The 25392-nt window shown below is 35.7% G+C and overlaps 1 protein-coding gene across 2 annotated transcripts in view; it reads left to right on the top strand.

The window, feature by feature from the left end:
* Positions 1–25392, top strand: part of RELN (reelin) — a 577463-nt gene that overhangs the window by 224957 nt on the left and 327114 nt on the right. For both annotated transcript variants that reach the window (XM_037057079.1, XM_037057081.1), the window contains exon 4: positions 20795–20865. In XM_037057079.1, the coding sequence (XP_036912974.1) occupies positions 20795–20865 (71 nt within the window). The remainder of the gene's footprint in view (positions 1–20794; positions 20866–25392) is intronic.

The following is a 25392-nucleotide window of genomic DNA, read 5'->3' on the forward strand; positions in this document are numbered from 1 at the left end:
TGTAAAGAGTAACCATTAAGGAAAGTTGAGTGGAGGATATATGAGAACTCTCTTGTACTGTCTTGGCAAATTTTTCATAAACCTAATAGCATCCCCAGGTAAAATGTTTAAAGTACCAAAAGAGTCTTAAAAACAGATCAGTTTCCGTTCAAAGGAATAAATCTCTAATTAAGAATTGTGGGCATGTGGGTCATATCATATAGGTATGTACGGATGACCCTCTGGCTATATACCCATTTACTTTCTACACACCCTTAGCATATTTAACCAGCAAATATTTCTTTTTGTAAATTTTGGATGGTGTGAATTGTACCCAGGGTAAAATGATTGTATCTATTCTTCTCATTGCAGTAAAGGAGGCTAAAAGGCAAAAAACAGGCTGAGAATTAAAGTTACAAATCAAGAAGCACACAGCCATTTTTCTTCCTCTTTAGGGAATGGTGGTTGTTTCCAGAAATCTGAATTAGGCATATATTAATTGATGTGCTGGGAGATGAGTAATTTAGAAAAAAAAATCACTAAATTGACATTTTAAAATATCAGAAGGAAAACAGATTCACTTACACTTTCAAATATTCAGTTTGTTGTTTAATGGTAACCTGGAAATCAGTAGTCTTTATATAAATAATTTAAAGGAATAAGTGCTTAAGTATATACACTCAGTTCAGTGTTCCAAAATAATTTACTGTGTATAACCCAGAAACATTAAAATTAGATAAAGAGTTTAAAAACATGATTTTCCTGTTGGAAAAGGTAGACCAACTAGTTGGCACTGTGTCAGATGAGAGACAATAGAAGCTTGTTCTATTATTTATACAAATTGACTGGTTTGGCAGTTGCTGCAGCAATGAGCCATAATGAACTACAGAAAAATGAAAATGTGATTTCTTTAGCCTTACACAAAATGGAATATTCGTGGGCAGAGAATGACATTTTGAAAGTCCAAGCTTGGTCAAATGGCATTCCTGTTCCTCATGTATCCAGAATGTAATTCAAACAGTGCGTTCTTACTGGGGCGAAATTGTAAAGACGGGCCATCATTCCGTGCTTTTAGTCATGGGGCTGTGCCTTGTCATTCCCAAGGAATTTTAAAATATTCATTTTCCATGACTGACTTTTTACTCTTTACTACACTGTCTCTCTGTCTTTGTTTGTGATAAAAGCTTCCTTTTAACTAAGTTCCTGAAATTGGATGATTTTTTTGTATCTTCCCAGCAAAAGGGATAAAAAAAATCATGAAGCATATAATTCAACTAAAATACTTAATTTTATGTAACAAAAAATTGTCCTTGGGTGAGGATTTTTTTAAAAATCTAATTTTATGATCAGTTGATGCAATCTTCTTTGCTCTGTTAGGGAATCCCTGATTTTTGTGGTAAATTCTTGACTTTGAACTTGGATGTTTATACCTTATACTTTCATCAACTGCCATTTATCCACAATGCCTTTTGTCTAATAATATTGTGTTGAATTCCAGGGAAGGCCTTTTAAATGAAAGCATTACATACTTCAAGTTCCCCAGCCCCAAGGGCTTGTTAGTCAAAGAGTAAACACATACAAAGAACATGTGAGTCAGACAAACAATTTTTCTAAAGCTGAGACTTAGCTTGAGTCAGCAGAGACTATTCATACAGATATCTACTGCAGAATGTGTGTGTTAGGATCTTTTCCCTTTTGCCCAAAGTGATGCAGGAAGCTGATTATGACCAATCCATAGAAATTTACTTCAATAGGAAATGTTGTTGGTATTGGAGGTATTATTTATAAACTTCTAGGTATGAACCAAATGTGAAGTATTTTTCATAGTATAAATGTGGTATTCAATGTGGGAAAAAGAAAGTTCAGTGCAAATATAATTTTGATATGCACTGAGTTCTTACAAAGCTATATACACCAGTAATTCTCAATAAGGGTCAATTTTGCCTATATTCCCAGGAGACATTTGACAATGTCTGGAGCCATTTTTTGTTGTCATACTTGACATCTACCGGTTAGAGACCAGGGATGCTGCTAAACATCCCATAATGCACAAGACAGCTCCCTACAGCAAAGAATTATCCAGCTCAAGTATCATTAGTGCTGAGGTTGAGAAATCCTGCCTACACACCAGCTTGTGAATGACTGTATCAGAGACAGCTCTGAAAATCCTTCTGTCATACAGCATCCCTTTAGGTTGAAAAATTACTGAAAAATTACCACCTCACTGAAAAATTACTTTTTCTGTTTTTTTATTGTAAGTTAAATATACATCTTGTTCTTATTTACTTAATACAGTGTCAAATCAAGGGCAAATGAGGGGTAATATTCTGCCAAGACAAATAGCATAAAGTTTTATTTTTACCAAAGACCCTTGATTGGAGAAAGAAGGAATAAAACAACTTGTGACCAGAATGGAAGGTGTCACCAAGAGGGAGGGTGGGACTTTCTGACTCATAGAGAAGTATAGTGTATCTGTTCAAACTAGTAGTTTTCAAGGCTGACTACAAATAGAATCTCATGTACCTGATCCCAGTGCCCAGAGATTCTGAATAAATTGACTGAGAATGTGGCCTGACACTCTGTATATTTTTAAAGCTTCCCATTTCTAGAATCACTAGTCTAGATGATTTAGAATCAGCATTTTAAACATGCTTAAAACAAAACGTATTATCTAACAACATATTTATTTGCCCTACCCTTGATGACCTTTGCCACTCTTCTTGCCTGTTTTCCTATCACGTTCTCGTCACTTTTTCTGAAAATGCACTTGCCTGAGTTTTATATTTCTCACTGGGACCACGTTCTGTTTTTTTTTTTTTTAGGCTAGTAAATGGTTCTTATTAGACTTATGCTGGAACTTGTGCTAATCCAAAATCAGACTCACTAGTGCCAGAATTAGTGATATCACCAGGAATCCTACCTGGAAACTTTACCTAGCAACACAGCAGCACTGGAAGCACTAAGGAGATCCAGTCCCTACAGTTCTGTGTTAACTTAAGGAGGTGTGTTTCTAGGTGAGGAGTGCACAGGAGAAAAAGATCAGCTTTCAATCTAGATAACATCCTAAGCATTCATCCTGGTCACTTCAACACTATAATTTATCAAAAACAAAGTGGCACACATGACTGCTTTTGAATGTACTTGTAATAGTTGAAGTTTTGCCTGCACAGGACCAAATGGTTATGCTGTAAGTATGCTAGATAATTTAAGGGGACTTTCAATTCATCATTACATCAATAATTTAATGTGTTTCCTTTCATCTAAATGTGCCCTTAGGCAGGTAAAAGAAGCATTACTTACACATCGCAGAAGAAAAATTACTCTCTCTCTGGGCTTCAACTTGCATGTAATATGAAGAAATTAAGCTTTGGTTTAATTGAAATTTGGTTGCAGTTTGAGGCTTTATAGTTTCCTTGGGCTACCTACTGCATTCTTTTTAATAAAGCATTGAAGGATGGCAGCATTAAAAAATACTAATTTAGTGCTGTTTTCTGGAGAGTACAAGTAACAGAACACTTCTTTTGTCTATTTCAACTTTAGCCTCAAGAAAAAAGATATACCCAAAACATACCTTAATAATGATTATGAGTCTATGTAATATTGGGTTATATATCATCTTCTAGAATATATTTCGATTTTATTTTTCACAGCTTCATTGAGATACTCACATACCACAAGTATACAATAAGTGATTTAGTATATTCACAGAATTGTATAATCATCACCAAAAATGTGAACATTTTCATCACCTTAAAAGGATACCCTGCACCCATTAGTAGTCACCTCCCATTTCCCTATCCCCTGGCAATGACTAAGCTACTTCTTGCCTCTATGGATTTGCCTATTCTGGAAATTTCATGTACATGGAATCACATAACATGTAGGCCTTTGTGGCTGTTTTTTTATACTTAGCATGTTTTTAAGGTTCATGTTATAGATTAACTTCACTTATAGTACTTCATTTAACTTTCAGATAAAGTTCAGGTTATAGTACTTCATTCCCATTTATGGTTGAATGATATTCCATTGTATGCACATGCCATATTTTATTTAGCCACCGGTTCATGATGGATATTTGGGATGTCTTCACTTTTGCCTGTTAGAAATAATGCTCCTAGAAACACAAGTATTTATATTTTGGGGGTGCATATATATTTTCAGTTCTCCACTTACAAGTGGAATTACTGGGTCACACAGTAAGTCAGTGTTTAACTTTGTGAGAAATTGCCAAACTGTTTCCAAAGCAGCCACAGCATATTCTTTCTTACCAGCAATATATGAGGTTTCAAAATCTCCACATCCTCACTAACACTTACTATTGTCTTTTTTTAATTTAGCATCCTACTGGGGACCTAGTGTTATCTCATTTTCATTTTTATTTGCATTTTCCTAGTATGATGTTGAACGTCTCTTTGAGCGCTCATTGGCCATTTGTTAGTCTTCTTCAGATAAATGTTTGTTCAAATCTCTTGCTCATTTTTAAACTGGGTTACTTACCAGTTATTGAGCTACATTAGTTTTTATATGTACACTGGATACAAGTGTCATTAGATATATGATTTGCAAATATTTTCACCCTTTTTCTGTGTTGTCTTTTTTCTTTATTGGTGATATCTTTTGCACATTTTTTTAATTTTGATGAAGTCTAGTTTATCTATATTTCTTCTTTTACTTATGATTTTTATATGTAAGAAAGTATTACTGAAGTCATAAAAATGTATCTCTATGTTTTTCTTTAAGAGTTTTACCTATTATGTTTAAGTATATTTTCATTTTGAGGTAATTTTTATATGTATGATATGAGGTAGTGGTCCAACTTTATTCTTTTACATAAGAATATACAGTTGACTGAACACCATTTATTGAAAAGGCCTCTTTCCTTATTGAATTGTGCTGGCTCCTTTGTCAAAAATGAATTGACCATAAGTTCATTTCTGAATAAAGTTTATTTCTGTGGGAGTTTATTTTTGAACTCTCAACTCTCTTCCATTGATCTATACTTCTGTTCTTATGGCAATATCACAGTGTCTTGATCATTGTAAGCCTACAGTAAGTTTTGAATTTGGGAAGTGCAAGTCCTTCAACTTTGTTCCTCATTATCAAGATTATTTTGACTCTCTGAGTCCCTTATATTTCCATTTGAATTTTAGGGTTAATTTAAAAGTTCCTGGAAAACATACAGTTAGGATTTTGATAGGTGTGGTATTGAGTATATAGATCTGTTTGGATATTATTGACATCTTAACAATATTAAGTCTTCTGATCCATGAGTATGGAAGCTTTCTCATGTATTCAGATCTTACTAAGTCATTTTCTACAATGTTTTCTAGTTTTTAATGTGTAAATTTTATATTTATTTTGCTAAATTTGTTCCTAAGTATATTATTCTTTTTTATTCTATTTGAATGCTGTTACTTTTAAAATTTGTATGGGTAGATTATTTATTAATTGTATATTGAAAAATAATTTATTGTTATATATGAGTCTTGTATTCTAGAATATTGCTGTACTTATCAGTTTCAATAACTTTTTCTGGATTCCTTAGTATTTTCTATGAATAAAATGTCATCTACTTCCAGCCAAGATGGAGGCATAGGTATATACTTTGCCTCCTCCCATAACCAAAAGAAAGACAACAACACATTTAAGAACAAAATACAACCAAAACTGCCAGAAAATCAAACTGTATGGAAGTCAGACAACCAAGGAGTTGAAGAACAAACATTTATCCAGACTGGTAGGAGGGGTGGAGATGGGCAGCTGGGGTAGACAGGATGTGCAGCAAGGTGGTAGCTGGAAGACCAGGCAGTCTCACATTTGCATGTGGATAAACAAGGAGGAACGACTGGGGAGTGAGATAGAGTGCACAACTCAGGCTTCCAGCATAGGGAAATAAAGCCTCAAAACCTCTGGCTGTAGGATGGCAAGATGGTGCAGGAATGAACAGAAGCCACACTAGCCTCCTCCTAGTACCAATCTAGAACTGCAACTAAATTGTGGAGAAATCACCCAAAACAAACAATTGAACAATAGCAAGAGAGAAGCCTTATAACCTTGGACAGACAGAAGAATCAGCTTCAGTACTAACTGACTGCACCCGAACAAAAGCATAGAAGATGTGGTGGGCATAGTGACCTTCAGTCAACCAGGTGGAGGGAAGGACCCACAAAAGAATGACATAACAACAATCAAAACCCAATTAAATCTAGACAGCCAATGTAAATAGCATCACAAGAGCATCAAGATCAGGAAATCAAGAAGACTACACCACTGAATATCACAGATAACCTACCATAGAAGTTCACACCACAAACTCAGGGAGTCAGAACAGATCAATTTAAAAAGCAGACACTAACAAGAAGAGTCTCACAAACAATAGGATGACAAAGAAACAAACTCAAATCAAAAGGGAAGGAGAAATCCTCAGAAAAAATGCTAAATGAAATAGAGGCAAGCCAGCTATCAGATATTGAGTTCAAAACAATGGTTATAAAGAAGTTCAATGAGCTCACTGGGAATTACCAAAAACTACAGGGAAACTATGAGGAACTTACTCTAAATTATATCAACATGAAAAAGGAAATAGAAACTGTCAAAAAGAGCCAAGGATATAAAGAATATAATTTCTGAATTGAAGAGCACAATAAAAGGAATTAAAAGCAGGCTAGATGAAGCAGAGAATCAAATCAGCAAGCTGGAGTACAATGTAGAAAAATAACTCAGAAAGAGCAAGAAAAGGAAAAAAGACTCAAAAAGAATGAACAGTAGTTAAGGGAACTGCAATACAACATGAAACATAATAACATCTGTATAATAGGGATACCAGAAGGAGAAGAAGAAGAGCAAGGGATAGAAAACCTGTTTGAAAAGTCATGATGACAAACTTCTCTAATATAATGAGAGAAAAAGTCACACAAATCCAGGAAGCACAGAGGGTCCCAATCAAGAGGAACCCAAAGAGGTCCACTTCAAGACACATCATAATTAAAATGGCAAAATTCCAAGGCAAATAAAGAATCTTAAAGGCAATAAGGGAGAAACAGGAAGTAACATACAAGGGAGCCCCAATAAGACTATAAGCTGACTTCTCAATGGAAACGCTCCAAACCAGAAGAGAATGGCAAGAAATATTCCAAGTAATGAAAGCCAGAGGCCTACAACCAAGATTGCTGTACCCAGCAAGGCTCTCAATTAAGATGGAAGACCAAATAAGGAGTTTCTCAGACAAAAGAAGCCTCAAAGAATACACCTTCTCCAAACCAGCTCTGCAATAGATGCTAAAGGGACTGCTTTAAGAAGAGGAAGAAAAAGAGTGAGAGAGAGAGGAACACAGGTACCAAGTGAGTAAAATGGCAATGAGTAAGTACCTATTAATAATAACCACAAACATAAATGGATTACATGCTCCAGTCAAAAATACAGAGTAGCTGAATTGATAATAAAACATGACCTACACATGTGCTGCCTAAAAGAGACCCACCTTAGGACAAAAGACCTACACAGTCTGAAAGTGAAGGGTTGGAAAAAATTATTCCAAGCAAATGAACAGGAAAAAAAGAAGCCGAGGTAGCAATACTTATATCAGACAAAATAGACTTCAAAACAAAGGCCATAAAAAGAGACTTAGAAGGACACTTCATAATACTCAAGGGAAGAATCCATCAAGAAGATATAAACAGACTTCTGCCAAGATGGAGGCATAGGTGGAAACACTGTGCCTTCTCCCACAACCAAGTTTGAATACAACAAAGGTTTGGAGAAACAAAGACACAACCAAAGGACAGAAAATTGAATTATACGGAAGTCCGACTACATCTAACCATTCAACTGGGACGGTAAGAGGGGCGGAGCCAGCAGCGAGCAGGGTCAGGCAGAACAGGTCCCCCGACCTAGGTGCCTAGGTGCGTAGGCAGCCCGGAACCAGTTGGGGTGCGGGGCAGACATTCGCGCACACTGAGACGGACCACGCAGGCCCCAGGGGGCAAGGGCTGACGGTGGTGGCACACTCGAGTGCAGTGGGACAAAACCCATGGGCCCAGTGATGGCAGCAGCTGCGGCACCGGTGAGGGCCATGGCGGCTGGCGGCAGACGGGACGCCATAGTCCCTCTTTGACCCCACCCCCACATACAATGTCACAACCCAGCAACTTAGTTGCCCTGCTCTAGTGAACACCTTAGGGCTCTGATCCTGCTATGGAACAGGCATGAACAGCCCAAAAGATGGCGCAAGAAGAACTCAAAGTCCCAGAACCAATAACTCTCAGCAACCGAGAAATTGCCAGCCTCTCAGAAGCATGATTCAAGACACTGTTTATCAGGATGCTAACAGAACTGGTTGATTATAGTCACAAATTAGAGGAACATATGAAGGATAAACTAATTGAAATGAAGGGAGATGTCCAGGAATCCAATAGCGATGGAAGGGAAACTGGGACTCAAATCAATGGAATGGACCAGAAGGAAGAACGAAACATCCAACCGGAAAGGAATGAAGAAATGAGAATTCAAAAAAATGAGGAGAGGCTTAGGAACCTTCAGGACATCTTTAAACGTTCCAACATCCGGATTATAGGGGTACCAGAAGGGGGAAAGAAACAGCCACGAGTGGAAAACGTATTTGAACAAATAATAAAGGAGAACTTCCCCAGTCTGGCAAAGGAAATAGACTTCCAGGAAATCCAGGAAGCTCAGAGAGTCCCAAAGAAGTTGGACCCAAGAAGGAACACACCAAGGCACATCATAATTACATTAGCCAAGACTAAAATGAAGGAGAGAATCCTAGAAGCAGCAAGGGATAAGGGGACAGTCACCTACAAAGGAGTACCCATCAGACTGTCAGCGGATTTCTCAAAAGAGACCTTACAGGCAAGAAGGGGCTGGAAAGAAGTATTCCAAGTCATGAAATCCAAAGACCTACAGCCAAGATTGCTTTATCCAGCAAAACTTTCATTTAGAATGGAAGGACAGATAAAGTGCTTCTCAGATAAGGTCAAGTTCAAGGAGTTCATCATCACCAAGCCCTTATTATATGAAATGCTAAGGGGACTTATATAAGAAAAAGAAGATGAAAAATATTAACAGTGAAAGGGCAGCAAACTCACAGTTATTAACCACACCTAAAACAAAAGCAAACCAAGAGGACAGCTAGATCAGGAGTGGAACCATAGAAATGAAGAACACATGGAGGGTTAGAAACAGGGGAGTGGGAGGAGGAGAAGGGGGAAGAAGGTACAGAAAATAGCATAGACAGTAGGTAGAAAATAGACAGGGGGGAGGGCAAGAATAGTGGGGGAAATATAGAATCTAAAGAACTTGAGACACGTGGTTATAAACTAAGGGGGGGAGAATGGTGGGGGAGGAAGTGTGGGGGTGGAGGGGAATGAAGGCAGGGAATAGAACTGTAATGGTATAATCAATAAAATATATTAAAAAAAGAAGATATAAACATTGTAAATATATATGTACCCAAATATATAAGAAAAATCTTGGAGGACTGCAAGATAGAGATAGCAACACACTTATACAAGGGGATTTTAACACCCTCCTGTCAAAAATGAATAGATATTCCAAACAAAATATCAACAAGGATATTGTGGCATTGGACATGCCCTAGATGAAGTGGACTTAACTGATGTATAAAGAGCCTTGCATCCCAAAGAAGCAAAATATGCATTCTTTTCAAACACACGTAGAACATTTTCAAACAGAGACCACATGGTAGGACACAAAACAAGCCTCAACAAATTCAAGAAAATTGAAATCATATCAAGCATTTTCTCTAACCAGAAGGGACTGAAATAGAAACCAATCTGAAGGAAAAAACTCAAAAGTACTCAAATTCATGGAGATTGAATAGCATGCTATCAAACAACAAATGGGTTAAGAATGAGATCAAGGAACAAATCAAAAAGTTTCTGGAAACAAATGAAAATGAACTCACAACAATCCAAAACTTATGGGATACTGTGAGGCAGTCCTGGGAGGGAAGTTCATAGCTATACAGGCCTACCTAAAAATATAGAAACATTTCAAATAAACAACCCAATCCTACATCTACAAGAATTGGAGTAAAAACAACAAACAAAGACCAGAGCAAGTAGAAGGAAGAAAATAACCAAGATCAGAGCAGAATTAAATGACATAGAGACTAAAAGAACAATTATGAGCATCAATAAATCCAGGAGCTGATTCTTTGAAAAAATAAACAAAATCAACAACCCTTAACATAGACTCATTAAGAAAAAAGAGAGAGGACCCAAATAAACACAGTCAGAAATGAAAGAGGAGAGAAACACAAAAGGTTGTAAGAAATTACTATGAAGAACTAACTATATGCCAAGAAATTTGAAAACCTAGATGAAATGGACAACTTTCTAGAAAAATATAATCTTCCAAAACTGAATGAAGAAAAAGCAAAAGCCTGAACAGACTAAGAGCAGCTGACAAAATAGCAGCAGTAATCAAAAAACTCCTGGCACACGAAAGCCCTTGACCAGAGGTTTCACAGGAGAATTTTATAAAATATTTAAGGAAGAGTTAACTCCTATTCTTTACAGCCTATTTCAAAAAATCCAAGATGATGGAAGATTCCCAACTCTTTTTATGAAGCAAGCATCATCCTAATTCTAAAATCAGATAAAAATGCAATGAAGAAAGAAAACTACAGGCCACTATCACTAATGAACATAGACAGTGAAATCCTCAACAAAATATTGACAAACTGCATGCAGCAATGCATTAAAAAGATCACACACCATGATCAAGTGGGTTTCATCCCAGGGATGCAGGGATGGTAAAATATTCACAAATCAATAAACATAATACATCACATAAACAAAAGGAAAAACAAAAATTGCATGATTATATCAGTAGATGCAGGAAAAGCATTTGGTAAGGTATAGCACCCATTTATGGTAAAAACACTCAGCAGAGTGGGAGTAAAGGGAGCACACTTAAACATAACAAAGGCCATATACGAGATACCTATAGCCAACATCATACTCAATGGGAAAAAACTAAAAGCTTTTCCACTGAGGAACAAGACAAGAATGTCTGCCTTCACCACTTCTATTCAACATAGTATAGAAAGTATTTAATCCAAATCCTCAGAATAAAAACTTCTGCATGGCTAAAGAAAATGTTAGTAAAATGAAAAGGGAACCAACCGTATACAAAAATATATTTGCAAATTATATCTTCAACAAGGATTTGACTCCAAAATACATAAAGAATTCGCACAACTCTACTGCAGCAAGACAAACAACCCAATTTAAAAAATGGGAAAAGGACTTGAACAGAAATGTCTCCAAGGAGGACCTACAGAGGGCCCAGAGACATACAAAAGCCTGCTCAGCATCACTAGCCATCAGAGAGATGCAAATTAAAACCACAATAAGATACTACTTTACAGCATTCAGAGTGGCCATGATAACCTAATCAATAAACAAGTGCTGGTGAGGTGTGGAGAAAAGGTAACCTTAGTACACTGTTGGTGGGTATGCAGACTGGTGCATCCACTGTGGAAAACAGTATGGAATTTTCTCAGAAAACTAAAAATGGAACTGCCTTATGACCTGGCAATTCTGCTACTGAGACTAATCTGTAAGAATCCTGGAACAGCAATTCAAAAGAACCTATGCACCCCAATGTTCATAGCAGTGTTATTTACAATAGCCAAGTTTTAGAAACAGCCTAAGTGCCCACCAGTAAATGAGTGGATCAAAAAAAATGTGGTTCATTTACACAAGGGAATACTATGCAGCAGAAAGAAAGAAGAAGCTCCTACCCTTTGCAACAGCATGAATGGAACTAGAGAGTATTATGCTAAGTGAAATAAGCCAGGTGGTAAAAGACAAATACCATATGGTCTCACATATATCAAGAAAACAAATAAGCAAGCAAAATATAACCGGAGACATTGAAATTAAGAACAAACTTACAGTAAGCAGAATGGTGCTGGGTGGGAATAATAGGTGGAAAAGAGGGAAGGGTTGTCAGGAATATGTTAAAGAATACATGGACAAAGCCAAGGCAGATAGAGTCAAGTGTGGGAGATGGGCATGGCTTGGGTGCAGGGGAGTAGTTAGAGGGAAATGGAAACAACTATATTTGAACAACAAATTTGAACAACATGGATAGCAACACCACCTCTGGCTGTAAAATTCTGTGGACATTGGGGATGTGGGAGAAACTTCTAGCTTCATGGGAGAATGTTGGAGTCGCCCACACAATCCTAGAATGTACCTAAATCCAGGAATCTGCACCAGAAGGGCCCAGTTTGCTTGGGGGAAATGGAGAAAATGACTGACTGGAGGAGAACCTAGGAAATGCCAATGTTCCCTTTTGGACCCCTCCTCCACATAAAGTGCCACAGAGTGGTGAGATAGGTTGCCCCACCCTGACAAATACCTAAAGCTCTGTCCCTTATAGTGTAGTAGGGACACTGAGACAACAACAACAAAAAAAGTGATCCAAATAAAAGCACAGATAAAAGCTCCAAAAATAGGACTTTTCCAAAGTGGAAGCGATAGCCATTCTATTTAGATGCACAGTTTAAAACACTGGTAATCAGGATGCTCACAGAAATGGCTGAGCATGGTGGCAAAATAGAGGAAAAAGTGAAGACTATGCAAAGTGAAAAAAGAAAAATATGCAGGGAACCTACAGTGAAGGGAAGGAAACCAGGACTGAAATCAATGATTTGACCAGAAGAAAGAAAGAAATATTCAACCAGAACAGAATGAAGAAAGAATAATTCAACAAAATGAGAAGAGGCTTAGGAACTTCTGGGTGAGCTTGAAACATTCCAACATCCAAATCATAGGGGTTCCAGAATGAGAACAAGAGCAAGAAATTGGAAACTTGCTTGAAAACTAATGAAAGAGAACTTCCCCAATCTAGCAAAGGAAATAGACTTCTAGGAAGTCCAGGAAGCTCAGACAATCCCAAAGAAGTTGGATTTAAGGAAGTTCACACCAGGGCACATCATAATTAAGTTACCCAAGATAAAAGATAAGGAGAGAACTTAAAAAGCAGCAAGAGAAAAGGAGACAGTTACCTACAAAGGAGTGCCCATAAGATTATCAGCTGATTTCTCAAAAGAAACCTTACAGGCAGAAATGGGCTGGAAATAAGTATCCCAAGTTGTGAAAGGTAAGGACCTACATCCAAAATTACTCTATCCAGCAAAGCTGTCATTTAGAATGAAAGGGCAGATAAAGTGTTTCCCAGATAAGGTCAAGCTAAAGGAGTTCATCATCACCAAGCCCTTATTATATGAAATGTTAAAGGAACTTATCTAAGAAAAAGAAGATGATCAAAACTATGAACAACAACATGGCAATCTCACAACTATCAACAACTGAACCTAAACAAAAGCAAACTGAGCAAACAACTAGAACAGGAACAGAATCACAGAAATGGAGATCACATGGAGAGTTATCAGCAGGGAGGGAAAGGGGGAGAATGTGGGGAAAGGTACAGGGAATAAGAACTACAAATGGGAGGCACAAAATAGGCAGGGGGAGTTTAAGAATAGTATAGGAAATGTAGAAACCAAAGAATTTATATATATGACCCATGGACATGAACTAAAAGGTGAGGGAAATGCTGGTGGGAGGGGGGTATGCAGGGTGGAGGGGTATAAAGGGAATAAAAAAATGGGACAACTGTAATACCATAATTAATAAAATATATTAAAAACATGTCATCTGTGAATAGAGACATTTTTATCTCATTTTTATTTTTATTTTTTAATTTTATTTTAAATTAATGTTTATATTCAATATTCCTTAGCATTATTTTTAGATGTACAGCATAGTAGTTAGACAGTTATATAATTTACAAAGTAACGCCTCAATAATTGAAGCATCCACCTAGAACATACATAGTTATTACAATATATTATTGGATATCACCTCACAATTTCATCTATATTCTGTCTGCTGTACTTCACATACCCATGGCTATTTTGTAAGTAGCAGTTTGTAATTCTTAACCCCTGCAACTTTTTCACCCAGCCCCACATGTCTCCTTCCCTGTGGCAACTATCAGTTTGTCCTCTGGCAACTATCAGTCTGTCCTCTGAAATTGCGAGTCTGTTTCTATTTTGCTTGTTTATTTATTTTATTATTTAGATTCTACATATGAGTGAAATCATATGGCATTTTTCTTTTTTAAATTAATTAATTAATTAATTATTCTTTTTTAAGTTTTGTTTTAGTTTATTTACTTTCCAAAATGAAGACTTGACTTCTGAGGTCAGGACAACGTAACTGTAGTTCTTTGAGTTACTTAAGTAAAAAAAAAAAACAGCAATTGTTTGGGGTGAAAGTTGAAGGATTTATTTTTTTTATTTTTTGTCTGATTTATTTTACTTAGCATAATATTTCCTAGGTCCATTTATGCTGTCAAAATGGTTAGATTTTATTGTTTTTATGGCTAGATAATATTCCATTGTATATATATGCCACATTTTCTTTATCTGGTTGTCTTTTGGTGGGCACTTGGGCTGCTTCCATATCTTGGCTATTGTAAATAACAATGCAGTGAACATAGTGAGGCATATATCCTACCAAATTAGGGTTTTGAGTTTCTTTAGATGTATACCCATAAGTGGAATCACTGGGTAATGAGGCAGTTCCATTTTTAATTTATTGAAGAAACTCCATATTGTTTTCCATAGTATAGCTACATCAACCTGCATTCCCACCACCAATTAACCAGAGTTCCCTTGTCTCCACATCCTCTCCAACAATTGTTGTTTGTTGATTTATTAGTGACAGCCATTCTGACAGTTGTGAGGTGATATCCCATTGTGTTTTTTAAAATTTATATTGAATTTATTTGGACAACATTGGTTAATAAAATTATATGTTTCAGGTGTACAATTCTATAGTACAACATCTTCTGTATATTGTATTATTTGTTCACAACACCAAGTCAAGTCTCCTTCTATCATGGTGGTTTTAATTTACATTTATCTGATTATTGACACTGAGCATCTCTTCATATGTTTATTGGCCACTTGTATGTCCTCTTTGGAGAATTATCTGTTCAGGGCTTTTAATTGGATTATTTGTTTTTGGGCATTGAGTTGTATGAATGATTTATACATTTTGGATATTAACTCCTAATCAGATGTATCATTAGTGAATATATTCTTTTATTCAGTAGGTTATTTTTTATTTTGTCTATGGTTCCTTTGCTGTACAGAACTTTATAGTTTCCTTTAGTCCCATGTGTTTATTTTTTATTTTATTTCTCTTTCCAGAGGAGATATATGAGAAAAAATACTGTTAAGAGAAATACCAGAGATTTTGCTGCCTATGTTTTCTTCTAGGGATATAATTTAAGTCTTTAATTTATTTTAGAAATTAAAAAGAAAGTGGTCTAGTTTAATTTTTTGTATGCATCTGCCAATTTTTTCAACACAAATTATTGAATAGATTGTCTTTACTCCATTGTATATTCCTGCCTCCTTTGTCATAAACAGGAAATAGTAAAAGTAGGTTTATAGTTGTTCTTATGGAAAGTGATACAATAATTAATTAAGAATAATACAAGAATAAATTGTTTTGTGTACCCACAGCTATAAATGCACTTTTGCCCCATCCTGTATTAATTGACTAAATTAATTAATCTAATTAATAGAGGCATGGGTTTATTTCTGGGCTCTCTCTTCTGTTCTGTTGATCTATGTGTCTGTTTCATGCTATTTTAGTTAGTATAGCCTTGTAGTATAGTTTGATATCAGGTAATGTTACACTTTCAACTTTGTTCTTCCTTCTCAAGATTGCTACTGCTTTTCAGGGGTTTTTTGGTTTCATATAAAATTTTGGAATATTTGTTCCTGTTCTGTGAATATGCCATTGAAATCTTGCAGGGATTGCATTGAGTCTATAGTTTGCTTTGGGTAGTATGCACATTTTAGTGATGTTAATCCTCCCTCTCTATGAACACAGTATTTGCTTCCACTTAATTTCTGTCTTCACTTTCTTCCTTCAGTGTCTTATAATTGTCCTACTATAGGTCTTTTACCCCCTTGGTTAAATTTAATCCTAGAGTCATTTTTTTAAGTCAATGTAAGTGGGATTGTTTTCTTAGTTTCTCTTGCTGATAGTTTATTATTGATGTATAAAATGCAACCAGTTTCCCAATATTTATTTTCTAGCCTGCACTTTACTGAATTCACTATTAGTTTAAGTAGTGTTTGGTAGAATCGCTAGGGTTTTTTTAATTTGTAGTATCTGAAAATAATGGCAGTTTTACTTCTTCCTCTCTAATTTGAATGCCTTTTATTTCTTCTTGTCCAATTCCTGAGGCTAGGACTACTAATACTATGTTGATTAAGAGTGGTGAAAATGGACGTCCCTGTCTTGTTCCTCCTAATCTTAAGAAAACTGCTTTTATTTTCCCCCTTTAAGTATGATATTAGCTGTGAATTTTTCTTATATGGACTGTACTATGTTGAGGTATGTTCCCTCTAGTCTCACTTTGCTGAGAGTTTTTATCATAAATGGGTACTGAATTTTGTTAAATGCCTCTTTGCAACTATTGATATGATTTTTATCCTTCATTTTGTTTATTTGATGTATCACATTAATTGATTGTTTATATTGAACCAACCTTGCATCCCAAGAATAATTCCCATTTGTTCATGATTTATGCCATTTTTAATGTATTTCTTCATTCAGTTTGTTAATATTTAGTTGAGAACTTTTGCATCTTGCAAGGATATTTTTAAATAAGTGGAAAAAATAAATATGAATCCCTATGAAATGATTTCACACTATATAAATTCCAGAGAAGCATAAAAACTTCTCCCCAAAATGCATGTAAGTATCTATTTAACTGAGTTTAGAATAGGAAAGAGTTTCTAAACATGAAAACCCCAGAAAATTTTAGAAGAAAATAAATGGAAAAATTTGATTACATAAAAATTTAAAACTTTTAAATAAAACTCTAACAACAGTAAATGACTAATTATAAATGGACTAAAAGTTGGCACTAAAATATGGAGTTAATAGTCTTAACATTTAAAGAGCTCTTGTAAATCAATTAGAAAAACAGTAAACCCACAGCAAAATTGGTGAGGACAAGTACAGATAATTACCAAAGCTGAAAAATGTAGCAAAAAAATCATGCAAAATATTCCCGCTAACAATGACATGGAAATTAAAAGTAACATGGCATCTTGGAATGTAAACTACTAAATCAATAATGCTTAATACTGCTAAAATTATTGTAAGATATATGCTCTCTAGGTCACTGGAAGGGAGATGTACCTTTTCTTATGAGCTATTTGGAATTATGGATCCAAGGTTTAAATGTTTGTATTTTTAATTTATTTATTCCAGCCCTAGAAATTTATCTTAAAACTCAAGGTATGCTAAAAATTTTGAACTCAGAAAAACAGAGAGTAGAATGGTAGTTATCAGGTTGGTTTGTTGTTGTTGTTGTTGTTGAGGAAATACTGGTCAAAGGGTAAGAATTCCCAGTTATAAGAGGAATAAATTCTGGGGATCTAATGTACAGCACAGTAATTATACCTAACAATACTGTGTCATGTTCTGTGGTGTTGCCAAGAGAATAAACTTCAAATGTCATCACCATAAAAAAGATATGGTAATTTTGTGACAGGATGGAGGTGTTAGTTAATTGTTATGGTGGTAAACATTTTGTAGTATATAAATGTATCAAACCAACATGTTGTCCACCTTAAACTCAGGCAATGTTATATGTCAATTATATCTCAATAAAGCTGAAGGAAAAAATTAAAGATATGGGGAAAGACTGAAATATTTCATTATTTAAGATACTAAAAATAGAAACAAATACAATTTCATCAGTTATATAATAAAGAAACTATGATGTACCTATATAGCAGAATATCATTTAGCCTCTAAAAATCTTGTTTTAAAAACCTAAAGATTTAATGCAACCCCTATTAAAATACTAATGACATCTTCTCAGAGTTAGAACAACAAATAAAATTTATGTGGAACCACAGAATGGAATGGAATGGAGAAAATGAAAAAATGGAACTACATCAAACTAAAAGGTATTTTGTATAGCAAGGGAAACCATCAAGAAACAAAAAGACAACTACTGAATGGGGGGAGATATTCCTAAATGATATCTCATAATGAATTAGTGTATAAAGAAACCTTTAAACTAAATACTTCCCCCAAATAAACAATATAATTTAAAAATGGGCAGAGGATCTAATAGACATTACTTCAGTGAGGAAATACAAATGGCCAACAGATATATGAAAAGGTGCTCACTAATCAACAGGGAGATGAAATTAAAATCATAATAAGATACCACTTCACACCTGTTGGAATTGCTACATCAATAAATGAACAAACAATAAGTATTGCTGAGAATGTACACTGTTGGTGAGATTGTAAATTAGTGTAGCAATTATGAAAGACAGTGTAAAGATTCCTCAAAAATTTAAAAATAAAATTACCATAGTGCCATAATTCTCAGCAATTCTACTTCTGGGTATTTATCTGAAGAAAACAAAAACATTAATTTACAATGATGTATGCACCCATATGTTCGTTGAAGAATTACTACCAAGAACCAAGATATGAAAACAACCTGGATGTTCATCAATAGATGAATGGATAAAGAAAATGGGAGAAGAAAATAGGTCTCTTCCAAAGAAAATGTCAAATTAAAATTCTATATTTCTGTTTGCTATACCACTATTAAAAGTGTATGTGAACTCAGAAGCTCTCAACATGCTTGAGACTTGAACAATTAACTGTGTTTGCATAAATCAAGTTAATATGTTCCCTGTGAACATAAAATCTATAATTGATTACTAAGTCTGTAAGCTGTGTTTGTGGCTTAGATGCCCCTATGTTTAGTCCTCCTCATTTTCAGCTTGCTAAGAGCAAAGGAAAACCTATAAACATATGTGAATGTAGACAGAGTGGTAGCATTTTTTTACCAGTAATTTTGATAATGATTAATATTTAAGAAGAAGGGCTCATTACCCCTATGTACTTCACATATGGTGTGGGTTGAATGTTGCTGCTGATTTCTCTCCAATTGTATCTCTCTTCCACCATTCAAAGTTCTCACTATTGTGTCACTGTGTGTATGTGCACTAAAGTATATTTTTTAGTTTCATTGCTGAAGTATGTTAGCTTGGAGCAACATCACCCATTAACTGTTTAACATGGCTTGGCTTACCAGATTACTTTCAAAGTTGGGTCCTGGGGGACTGATACTAGTGTCAGCAGTAACTCCATGGGGGATAGATATCAGAAAGGTCTTCAGCCTGAAGGAGGAAGGTACATCCACGTGGAGACCAGAGAGGGGACTGTTGGGGGCCACAAGCTCCTATTGGACCCCACAAAGGACAAGATATTGACCAATGGGTTTACATGTGGAGGAAAAATGCAGAGGCCAAGCTTTGCTTTCTTGTGACTAAGCACAGTGCATTACACATAATCCATCTTCAGTTAATGATGAATCAAATTACTTTTGTCTTAAGGTAGTTTTATCTAGGACTAAAGTTGAGATCTAATGTTAATATTTTTTAGTTATTAAAAAAGATTTTGTATAGCTTATTTCAAGAATAAGTTTGCTTAAAGAGACATAATTTTTTGTTTTGAATTTAATAATACATTTTGTGCCAGAAAAAAATCCTTTTTTAGGAAAAACTCTTCAAATATAAAGCACAAATAATTCTTTTGTTATTAAGACATTTTCTATTATAGACAAGGAATAACACACCTGCTGCGAGGATGTTATTTTTTTCATTATTCCATGTGCACAGCCCTGATTAGAGGAGGTAAAAGATACACATCTCCTCTAAATAGTGAATTAGACCCGGTGGGGAGGAAAGACATATTTTTATGACAGAATATATAATTATTAAAGCTTTCAATGGCCCTATTTTTAAAAAATAAATATTTTTAATGTAATTCTCTGTCTTACCCCTCTATGTGTAATGGTGAATATTGATTTCAGAAAAAAAGTATATGAGGAGCATCCTTCTCCAGTGCAAATTTCATTACTGCACCACAAAATATTTGTATCAAGACTTCCTGAAAGAAGAAATTTTTTAAAGCATCCTTTCCATGCTTTTTTCTTCTGTTCAGGATTTGCTCACATCTGCAGTTTTCAGAATAAGCCCACAAATATTAACAAATATTTTTTCAAAGTAAACCCAAAAGATAGTTCATAACCCAGGTGCCTTGGTTTAAGCCTTGGTGAATATTTTTCACTGTTCAGATGTACTCATGTTTAAAAGATTTTATTTATTTTGTTTTTTAGAGAAAGGGGAAGGGAAGGAGAGAGAGAGGGAGAGAAACATCAGTGTGTGATTGTCTCTCCCACACCCCCTACTGGGGACCTGGCCCACAACCCAGGCATGTGCCCTGATTGAGAGTTGAACTGGTTAGTTACCCTTTGGTTCACAGGCCAGCATTCAATCCACTGACCCACACCAGCCAGGGCCATTTTTTAAAAATCAAGTCCACACAATAATGTTTTATTTATTTATTTATCTTTAGAGGGGAAGGGAAGGAGAGAGAGAGAGAAATATCAATGTATGGTTGCCTCTCGTGTGTCCCTTACTGGGAACTGACCTGCAACCCAGGCATGTGCCCTGACTGGGAATCGAACCTTGATACTGTGGTTCGCAGGCCTGCGCTCAATCCACTGAGTTACACCAGCCAGGGCCTACACAATAATGTTTTAAAATGAAGTTTTTAAAAAGTTAAAAAATGTGTAAGTTATTATCACCCAACCTATTATAAGATTTGGATAACATTTTCCTATTCATTTCCAGGGCTACAGCAACACACAGGGGCCAGATTATTTTCAAAGATGCTTTAGCCCAGCAGTTGTGTGAACAAGGAGGTAAGAATTATCTTTGATTTCTGCATGTTGGTGTGTCAAAATTATGTATGGTAGGTCCTACATACTATGTGCTGAGTAAGCATTTCATCAATCTTACTTGACCATGATGCTTTAAAAATGGAGTTACTGTCCTGGCCAGGTGGTTCATTTGGTTGGAGTATCCCCCCAATACACCAACATTTGCCAATTTGGTTCTGAGTCAGGGCACATACCTAGGTTGCTAATTTTATCCCTGGTCATGGTGTGTCTGGGAGACAACCAACTGATATCTCTCTCTCTCTCTCTCTGTCTCTCTCTCTTTCTCATCAATAAACATATCCTCTGGTGTGGATTTTTTAAAAATTGAATTACTGACCCTTTCATATCCCTAATAATTACTTAGCAATTACTGATAAATATCTGTATACTTCTGAAAATACTAAGTATGAACAAAAAAATTATCTTCTTTTCACAATTTTTTCTCATAAATTACATTTAGTTGTACTGGAAATATACATATAGGTCTTGGTAATTTTAGAATTCTGCAAAAACACTTAATGCTGCAAAACCACATCTGCTTAATTTTCCACTTAAATTTCCTTATCAACTTGGTTTATTACTTTTAATGTTTGATCATTTTATATGTTATCTATATGCCTTTACAGCTGTATACACTATTAATTTTAGACTTGTGGTAGGTACTGTATTATTTTAGATAGATTAAGTGTACATTAAGTACTCCTGTTAAAGGACTTCGGCTTTGTGCTTGTCTCATGTATGTCCAAGCTCTCACCCACACCAAATTCTGACAAATGCACATACACATAGGGGTACACACACAAGTGTGCATACACACACATACACATTGAAAAAGTAAATACCAGGATCCATGTCTTCACACAAATCCAGTCCCTCTACCTCTTAAGCTTCCACCCAACTATGTGTTCATGCAGCATTTCCAACTTCACATAATTTTCTTCTGAAAAGTGATGGATGTCAGCTTTGAGAAACTGAGCTTCTCAAGAGCTCTTTGGTTTGCCAGAATCTGGCACAGTGCCTGGCATAGGACAGACACTCAAAAAAATGTTGATGGATTAAATATGAGTTTTGCTGAGCCATACAACTATTTCTTTTTTATTGAGTTTATTGTATTGACATTGGTCAATTAAATTATATAGGTTTCAGGTTTACAAGTCTATAATACATCATCTGTATATTGTATTGTGTTTTCACCACCCCAAGTCAAGCTTCTTTCCACCACCATTTATCCCCCTCTTTATCCTCTTCTACCTCCTCCATCCCCTTTTCCTCTGGTAATCACCATACTGTTGTCTGTCTAATACAGTTTTTCTGTTTGTTTGTTTTATTTTTCATAATCCTTTTACCTTTTCAACCCAGCCCTCCCATCCTCTTCCCTCTGACAGCTATCAGTCTGTCCTTTCTATCTATCTAGAAGTCTGTTTCTATTTTGTTTATTAGCTTATTTTGTCCATTAGATTTCACGTCTAAGAGAAATCATATGGTATTTGTCTTTCTCTGAGTGGCTTTTTAAGCATCTTGACAATGAACATATGTGATGCTAGTTTTTATAAATGTCATGCCCTTTACACCATCAGCATAGAATATTATCCTTTTTTGTTTACAGAGATAAGTTTTGGAGAGATTATTCATGTAGGAATTACAGTATTGAATTTAAAAGAAATTTATAAGTATCACACTGTCAAAGAGAATCTAATGGACTTGGGAGAAAATGAAGAAAAATTATGTTGGTTTTGAAAGGCCTAAGAAAATATCTTTTGTTATTTGTAGTAATATATACATCATCAATATGGCTTTATCTAAGTAATGTGATACTTGATGATTATTACTGGCAAACTGCTACTAGTTTATATGGATAACTCTTGAATGAGAAAACCCCATTCTAATTATAATTTCAACCTTATAATCATTCAGTGTTTGTACCTTAAGCAGATTTCATTCTGTGACTTCTGAGGACTAAAAAATGTCATTGCCTTTACAGCAAGCTCAAGAAATCTATCACAAGATAAATGAATTTTCAGATTATGAAAATGTTCATATTGCCCTGGCCGGTGTAGCTCAGTGGATTGAGCATGGGCCTGTGAACCACACAATTGTGGTTCGATTCCCAGTCAGAGCACATGCCTGGGTTGCAGGCCAGTTCCCGGCAGCGGACCCACGAGAGGCAACCATACATTGATATTTCTTTCTCTCTCTCCTTCCCTTTCCTTCTAAAGATAAATAAATAAAATCTTAAAAAAAAGAAAATGTTCATATTATTGAAAATATAGAACACCATATAGCAGTGAACATTAATATCCTGAAAACTACATCGTGTTAGAAACACATGTCTAATTTTAGTGACATCTGTTATTATCTAAAAGTTGATCTTTTAAGCTTGAGACTTTTTAATCATTTATATTATAAATGAATTGTTGAGATTGGTTTATTTAAAATGAAAAGAAAAAGCTCCCCCAAACTATGGTACATTTATGCAATGGACTACTATCCAGCAGAAAGCAAGATGTTCCTACCCTTTGCAACAGCATGGATGGAACTGAAGAGCATTAGGCTAAGTGAAATAAGCCAGGCAGTGAAAGACAAATACCATAGGATCTCACCTATAAGTGGAACCTAATCAACAGAACAAACAAGCAAGCAAAATGTAACCAGAGACACTGAAATAAAGAACAAACTGACAGTAACCAAAGTGGAGGAGGGAGACAGATAATGGGGGAAGATAGGGGAAGGTCCATCAAGGAACATGTATAAAGAACTCATGAACAGAGCCGAAGGGGGGTAGGAGCAAAGGTGGGAGGTGGGGATGGGTGGGGCGGGGGGTTGTGGTGGGGTGCAAATGAAGACAATTGTACTTGAACAACATTAAAACAAAATGTTTAAAAAATAAAAATAAAAGCCAAGAAAAATCACTGGGAAAAAGTTCTCAACCAGTGAGAAAAAAAAGTGTTGCATAAGAACATGACTTACATGATGATAGACACGGATGTTATTAAAAATGCTCTTCATCCCAGAATCAAAGGAAAACACTGAGCTTTTTAATAGGAACTACTCAGTTGAAATCATATCGATTGACCCAAGGTAGGATGGGGAAAGAATATTGACAAGAGTGATGGCTTCTTGCTGTCAGGAAAAACAAGGGAAGCAAATGGTGGTATAAACCATATATTTATTTTGGCCCTATCTACTTTTAATTAACACATTAATTATTACTTCAAAAAATAACATAAATTTAACATGTAATAATTTTTGCATTAGATGAGGATTATCCAATATACACATATATTAGAGAGAAAAACATGACCATCTCTATATACCACACACAATGCCTTTTAATTACAACATACTCAGTACATTTGTTGATTTTAATCAAATTAAGCAATATAAACAAAGCAAATTTTCCTTTGTGGAGCTGGAGGGCAGCTATTATTACAAGACTATGTTGTTAGCTAAGCATATTGGAAAAGTGAAAGGATCAGAACACATACTAGCAATGTCTTAGATAGTCTGTAATCTTGATCCCTTTCCTTAAGACATTCACTGAAGTATTTTATTCTGCAAACATGTACCATCACCCCAAAGACCCTGTCCTAACTCATAGTGCTAAATATTGATATAATAGTGACAAGTCCACTTCCTGTTCTTGAAGGCTAGGGTATAAATGCCAGGTTACTGGATCACAGAGATAGCTAAATTTGCCTGTGGTTCTAAGGAAAGGCATGTGTTGTCGAGGGGGCGGGGGAGGGGGGCGTGCAAGTCCTGAAGGGTCAGCAGCCATTTAAGGAGAAAGAATGGAAAATCCCATCTTCCTCCTCTTCACATTCCCACTGACCTGCCTTAGATCACGTGCCATCACTTCCTTTGGGAATTACTTACATGCATACTGCCTGTTTTCTTGCTCCTGCTTTCTCTACACCTCATAAAGCTCTGTGTAATGAGCTTTGTAAAATGGAAGTAGGATTCCATCATTTCCTGCTTAAAACCCTTCAGTGTCTCACTTGGAGGTAATAATTTATCTTCAGAGTAACCCCTATTGCTTATTACAGCATACAAGGGAAATTTTGTATCATCTGGCCTACTTTTCCTCCTCACCTCATTTCTGTCATCCTCTCATTCTCCTCAGATTTCCTGGAATGCACCTTACTTGATCACCCAAGTGTTATTTGCACTCCATACCCTCCCTGTTTTCTTTACCTGGATGGCCCTTTTAGGTCTTCTTCACTGGGCTAAGTCAGGCTTTCAGATACTGCTTGGGTATTAACTCCTTCTAAGAAAAATATCTCTGATCCCCCTCAAGCTGCTCAATCTGGTCTTGGCAACTCTCAAACATGGTGACATAACTCTCAAGTCACGGCAGTAACACAAATGGAAGCAATGTGAGCACTATTTTGTGCCAGACTCTAGTCTAAACACTACAAGCATGAACTCATTGAATCTTTGCAACATCCCTAGAAAGAAAGAACTATTATGATCTCCACTTTATAGATGAGGAAACAAAGGTACAGTGAGAAT

Source organism: Sturnira hondurensis, unplaced genomic scaffold, assembly GCF_014824575.4.
Source record: "Sturnira hondurensis isolate 20B ecotype Veracruz unplaced genomic scaffold, ASM1482457v3 Scaffold0009314, whole genome shotgun sequence".
Classification (NCBI taxonomy): domain Eukaryota; kingdom Metazoa; phylum Chordata; class Mammalia; order Chiroptera; family Phyllostomidae; genus Sturnira; species Sturnira hondurensis.